Source organism: Limulus polyphemus, unplaced genomic scaffold (assembly GCF_000517525.1).
Source record: "Limulus polyphemus unplaced genomic scaffold, Limulus_polyphemus-2.1.2 Scaffold364, whole genome shotgun sequence".
Classification (NCBI taxonomy): Eukaryota; Metazoa; Arthropoda; class Merostomata; order Xiphosura; family Limulidae; genus Limulus; species Limulus polyphemus.
The window spans coordinates 169276-175635 of record NW_013665974.1 but is presented as its reverse complement, the minus strand read 5'-3'; the positions used below and the strand labels follow the sequence as shown (position 1 = coordinate 175635).

The 6360-nt window shown below is 30.9% G+C and overlaps 1 protein-coding gene across 1 annotated transcript in view; it reads left to right on the top strand.

Moving 5' to 3' along the window:
- LOC106457715 (pre-mRNA-processing-splicing factor 8) overlaps nt 1-6360 on the top strand; it is a 76119-nt gene that overhangs the window by 59953 nt on the left and 9806 nt on the right. Inside the window, exons 30-35 of the mRNA XM_013917162.2 lie at nt 1928-2088; nt 2466-2657; nt 3465-3702; nt 4913-5041; nt 5668-5781; nt 6088-6261. Of these exons, the coding sequence (XP_013772616.1) occupies nt 1928-2088; nt 2466-2657; nt 3465-3702; nt 4913-5041; nt 5668-5781; nt 6088-6261 (1008 nt within the window). The remainder of the gene's footprint in view (nt 1-1927; nt 2089-2465; nt 2658-3464; nt 3703-4912; nt 5042-5667; nt 5782-6087; nt 6262-6360) is intronic.

Genomic DNA, 6360 nt, shown 5'->3' with positions numbered 1-6360 from the left:
AATTATCTCAACATTATAAATATTTTGCATGTGAAATTTCAAAATTTTCTGATGCATAAAAGTATTTTTAATCTTAAAATGAATATTGCTTTGCATGATAGATAGGCAACATGTGAAAAGAAAAAATAGATATGAGAAAAACGTTTATAACCTTAAGACTTAATAAAAAAGTTTATTTTGCATTTGAAAGCATTGTATTGTTTACTGATAATCTGTCAAATTTGAAAGTTATAGCATGAAAACTATAACAGGCACAAAATGGTTACGAGGTCGGTCCAAAGGGATCGAGCTTGTGCTTAAAGAGTTAGTCATAAATATAGCTTTACTTAAACTTTTGGAAATTCCATTATAAAAATACATTATTGTAGTTGTAGCTTTAAAGTATCTGTGAACTTAAAGAAAGTGCAGATAATAAATTTCTTTTTTTATTCAATCCTATAAATTTGAAGTAAATGTTAATTCAATTTTGCAGAAGAAACTTGAGGGACCCAATTGCCTATGAAACTCTTACCAGTATGTATGACAAGCTTTCCCATGTAATGTTCTGAGCTTGTTTTATTTAAAACTGCAGTTCACAGCTGGTCACGTTTTTCTCTCTAGATTTTTTAAAACTGAGGTAGCTGTAATTAGCTTTTATCTATTTAAGATATATAAATTATGTTATCAGAATGTGTGTTGTGTGGGTAAAAATGTTACAATAATATAATTTGGGAAAATGGATGCCTGTCCATCAGGATTGCATCTGGCTGAGCCAGTTTTTTTATCATGGTCAGCTCTGTATAGCTGTACCTAGAGTACATGGTCATTTGTTCAGTTAGAAATTTTTGTTCCTGAAGGTGCAAATATGAATTGAATAGTCTGTTGTTTGAGACTGTGGCTTTAAATACCATAACTCTTTATACTTTGTTGAATTTTGACACACTATCTTTGCAGAATAATATAATATTTAGAAAAAAGATGTCTGTCCATTTACTGTTTTTGAATATGAAGGAAGGGAGAAAAAGAAATATCAAAAAACAATTGTACAGGGGGTTCAAAAAAATCTGGAACCATAGTACTTCAACATATTTTCCATGCGCTGTCCCTGTAATTGAACACAAGTTTGGATTAAAAGCAGGACTGACTCGACCTTCTCAGCTTTGACAGCACCATAATTAGTCATGTACTTGAAATTAAGCTGCAAATAATTTATGGTTCCAGACTTTTCAGACACCCTGTATGTATAGGTGTAAGGCCAACTAAGTGTCCTTTGTGGGTGCATGTTAATTTCTGTGTATGTGTTGCTGAAATTAAAAACTTTTCTACTGCAAAATTTTATATCATAATTATTTTGTTATGCTGTAGCATCAAAATGATTTTTAAAAGCCAATTTTCAGAGTATTGTTTGAGTTGATTTATGATGATAAAAAATGTTACATTTTAAAGAAAAATGCACATGCAATATGCATGTTTGGACATGTTTTGTTGAGTTCTGAGAATTCAAGTGCAAAAGCATGGATTACTGATTCAGACTTTTCAAAGAGGGCTGTTAAAAAGTCATTCTGTTGTTAACAAGTGCATAATCAGGGATGACTAATGGAAAGCTTTGAAGGTGGGGTGAGTACTTACAATATCAGCATTGTCATAGATGGATTTTAGTTTTAAAAGAATACTTAGAAAGCTGATATCTTAGTGGACAAAATCAATTTTTTTTGTTTTAGGTAAGAATGCAAATTGAGTGAAATACCACATCTCTGTATATTTTCATGAATTTTGACAAATTATTTTTATTTTTTAGATTAAAAAATGAAACTTTCTTTATTTTGGGTAATATAGATTTCTTTTTTTTACACTCCAGTTATGGATTGGATTTTTTTTATTATTATAACTATTTCTCTGGGTACTAAAATAAAAGTTAATTTTGATTGAAGATATTTTTTACCATTAGGTGTTTGATCAAGAATTGGATGCACTAGAAATAGAAACTGTTCAAAAAGAAACCATTCATCCAAGGAAGTCTTACAAAATGAACAGTTCTTGTGCCGACATTTTGTTGTTTGCTGCTTACAAATGGAATGTGTCAAGGCCATCCCTTTTGGCTGACTCTAAGTAAGTATTTCATTATAACGTTTTGAATAAAAAGAAAAGAAATCGTACGTCAGTATATCTAAGAACGTAATTCATCTGGTTCTTATCTTCAAGACTGATCAGAACATCACAGTAAAAACAATAAATCATGGTGATTATTACATATTTGGAATTAGATTGTTTTTCAGGTTGCAGTGTCATATACCCATCTGTAAGAATGGAACTACTTCCTTCAAATTTCTCTTTATCCCTGACTAATTCTTTTCCATTAGTTTATTACTAATTGTAATGTTTTTGTGTGATTAAAGTATTCCATGAATGTAAAATTAAGTCAAACTTTATTTGAACATCAGTTTTTAAAATTATATGAAGTATGTTTATTGTCATGGATTTTCCAGAGACACCATGGATGGTACCACAACACAGAAGTATTGGATAGATGTGCAGCTTCGATGGGGTGACTATGACTCTCATGACATAGAACGTTATGCCAGAGCCAAGTTTTTGGATTACACAACTGACAACATGAGTATCTATCCATCACCAACTGGCTTATTAATTGCTATTGACTTGGCTTACAATCTCCACAGGTAAATTGAAGAGATTCAACTTTAAACATTGTTTATTAGAAGTGTTCATATCTGACCATCTAGCTATAAAAGACAAGAAAAAACTGATTCCAATCTTTTGGTGACCATACAGCTTGCATTCATGAGGAAAATTACACTTCCTACCACCCAATAGTAAGAAAAAACAAAACCTTTATTCCAATAACTGATGCCAGAGCTTAGTAAATGACAACTAATAAAAGACATAGAAGACATTTTTTTACCATGAGGTGTTTAATCAAGTATTGGATGCACTAGGAGTAGAAACTGTTCAAAAAGAAACCATTCTTCCAAGGAAGTCTTACAAAATGAACAGTTCTTGACACTTCTTTGACTATACATCTTACGTTGATTAGGAATAATTATGCTGACACAAATCATTTAGGAAAAAGGATGTTGATAACAAAGTGTTCACCAAAATGTCTAGATAATAGTTTTTTGTAATTTTACTACTGGTTGATGTAAAATATGAATGTTTCTAGTAATAGCTTAACCAAACCAAATAACATACAAGGTATTATAAATATTGGTTTTATTTGTTTCTAACATTCAACTTCTGTTGTAAGATTTTGTTTTTGAATGGTTGTTTTTCTGCAAGATTTTTCAGTGAAAAAATGTGATAGTGAGCACGTTACTAAAGGTTTAGTGATGTATTTAGAACAGAAAAGAAAAATATAATCATTGTTCAGTTTGACCTGTTAGTAAAAATCTCAAATTAATTTCTTTGCTCATACAGTTTTTTGATTGAAACATTGATTTTTGTAAGAATTTTTGATTTTTATTTTGTAGTGCATATGGCAACTGGTACCCTGGATGCAAACCTCTCATTCAACAAGCCATGGCTAAAATCATGAAAGCTAATCCTGCTCTCTATGTGCTACGAGAAAGAATTCGAAAGGGGTTGCAGCTGTACTCCTCTGAGCCAACTGAACCATATCTGTCTTCTCAGAATTATGGAGAACTGTTTTCTAATCAGATCATTTGGTTTGTGGATGACACTAACGTATATCGTGTAACCATTCATAAGGTAGGAATGTGTTTATTGAAACTGCTACAATGAAGTTAATGTAATGACATGTTTTTCATTTTGAGGATGTAACATTTCAAACGTTTCTAATACATTTATTAATACCAAATATGGATTCCTCATTTTAAGTATCTTAATTGTTTTAACTTTTTGACTTTTATCACTTCAAGCTTTGGTAATGTTAATGAAATGTGTCACAAATGTTTTAGTTTGTTTGAAGTTTTTTATTTCAAGGGAGTTGTAGAATCTTCTTCAATAAAAAAAAAAGGCATAAGAACCCTAAAAAAGATAAGTCTGGGAAAGATTTGACTTGTTTTATTAAAATGGTTACTAATGCCATATTAACTAACTTTAAGAACAAATACCCATACACATTTGTAAGTATTCTTGTTTAGGCTATAAATTGAGGTCAGTTTATGACATGTCACAGTAGTACAGTTTGTTGATGACTACTACTACATGTTTAGGACAGTTGCATGCACTTGACCATTTATATCCTGTGTGATGCTCAATGTCACATGGCTTGGTAAGAGTGCTATATGAAAATTTTCTCATGCACCCTGCTCTGACAATAGATTCAGAATCAGGGCTATCAGTGAAAGACAAGTACTTAGTACTTTATCAACACATTTTTGAATCTTGAGTTTATTAACCCATTAACTGCGGATGACTGATATTTCCGTCATTGAAGTTCTATAGCTCAGCTGTGAATGATGGAAATATCTGTCAATCGCACACATATATAACTATAACTCTATGCGAATGACGATAATTACTGTTTTATTGTGATTGATGGCAGCTCAATTTTATCTGCGAGTCAGAAAACGGCAACTGAGCTGCTCCTGCAGCATTTAATGGGTTAAAGTTCATAAATATTTTCGTTCACTATTATGAATGTAGGTGATTTTTTTATTTGCTTTCCAAGTTATTCAAGAACTTAATATAAATGCTTGTTTTTGTTTAGTTTTCTCAGTCTTGTTCAGAATTGTGTGATAGGCTTATTTTATTATAAACCAAAGTTACATTAAAAGAGTAAGTATTAAGAGCTTGTACTGAAATGAAATTGGGAGTACATTTTAAATTCTTTTTCATCTCTTCTACTTAATTAGGTAGGTATATAAATCTATCTACAGTATTCATTTTAAAACTTGTTTGAAGCATTTGTGTTGAATTAGATGTTTAAAAATCTGTGTTTTTTCCTTTCTTTCAGACTTTCGAAGGTAACTTGACCACTAAGCCCATCAATGGAGCCATCTTCATCTTCAACCCCAGAACTGGACAGTTATTCTTGAAGATCATTCACACATCGGTTTGGGCTGGACAAAAACGTCTGGGTCAGGTATGTTTTTTCTTCTGCATTAAAAAGTGATTGTATGAGGTTACTTTTTATTTTCATCATGGAGGATATGTTGAATTTATTTGTGTTTTTGTTAGTACAACAGTGTTTGACAATAAACTTAATGATAAATTCTAACTTACGCTTACGTACTCCTGATTGAAAACTAAAACAATATTTGAACTTCTGATGTTTACCCAGTAGTAAGAACACTAATATGTAGAGTGTTGGCATACTTATAATAATAATAAAGATCCAAGCTAAAAATACTTGATTTTGGCTTTTTTAGGTGTGCAAGATATGTAAAAAAATATAGAATAAACAACTTTGTATAAAGAAAACATTTATGACTGAGTTTGCAATTATTAATAATGAACAAGTAATATTTATGTTATGACTTTTTTTTTCTATTTGTATACTTTATATCTGAACTGTACAAAGTGGATGTTTTTGTAATTTTTTTTAACTGCCTTTACTTTTGTATAAGTTGTATACAAAATTCTGTACCACTGATTCTGGCAACCATAAATAATAGATTTTGCTCTAATTTATATAAAAAGTATACTCTTATTATTGTGGTTATTTGTTACTTGATTGATAATTTAAATAATTTTGTATCACAATATTAGCTTGCTAAGTGGAAGACTGCAGAAGAAGTGGCTGCTCTCATTAGATCCCTACCAGTAGAAGAACAGCCCAAACAGATTATTGTAACCAGAAAAGGAATGTTAGATCCTTTGGAAGTAAGTGTGTTTATAATCTGATATGTACTTTTATCTAGTGACTTATTTAAGTGTTCCAGCTTTTCCCATAGGTTTTTAATCTGATGTATCACTTTTCTAGTTTCATATAGATAGGTACATCTATTGAAATTACCATACATTTTGTCTTTTTTTTGTTTGCTTACACTTGTACATTTAACGTATTTTCCAGACTTTATGTTGATTTAACTTTTCTAATAGGACTTTATTCATAGGTGCATTTGCTGAGTTTTCTAAACATTATTTATCACTCTGTTAATAGATGCATCTTCTGTTTAAACTTTGCAGGTACATCTGTTGGACTTTCCAAACATTGTAATCAAGGGAAGTGAATTGCAGCTCCCATTCCAAGCGTGTCTAAAGGTTGAAAAATTTGGTGATTTGATTCTTAAAGCCACAGAGCCCCAGATGGTTTTGTTCAACTTGTATGATGATTGGCTGAAGACTATTTCATCATACACGGTAAATGGAAAGTTTTTTGTTCAACTAGGTTTATAAAAAAAACATATAATATACATCTGGTTGGAGCAAGTGTTGAGTGTCTATTGTTATAGCAAATTT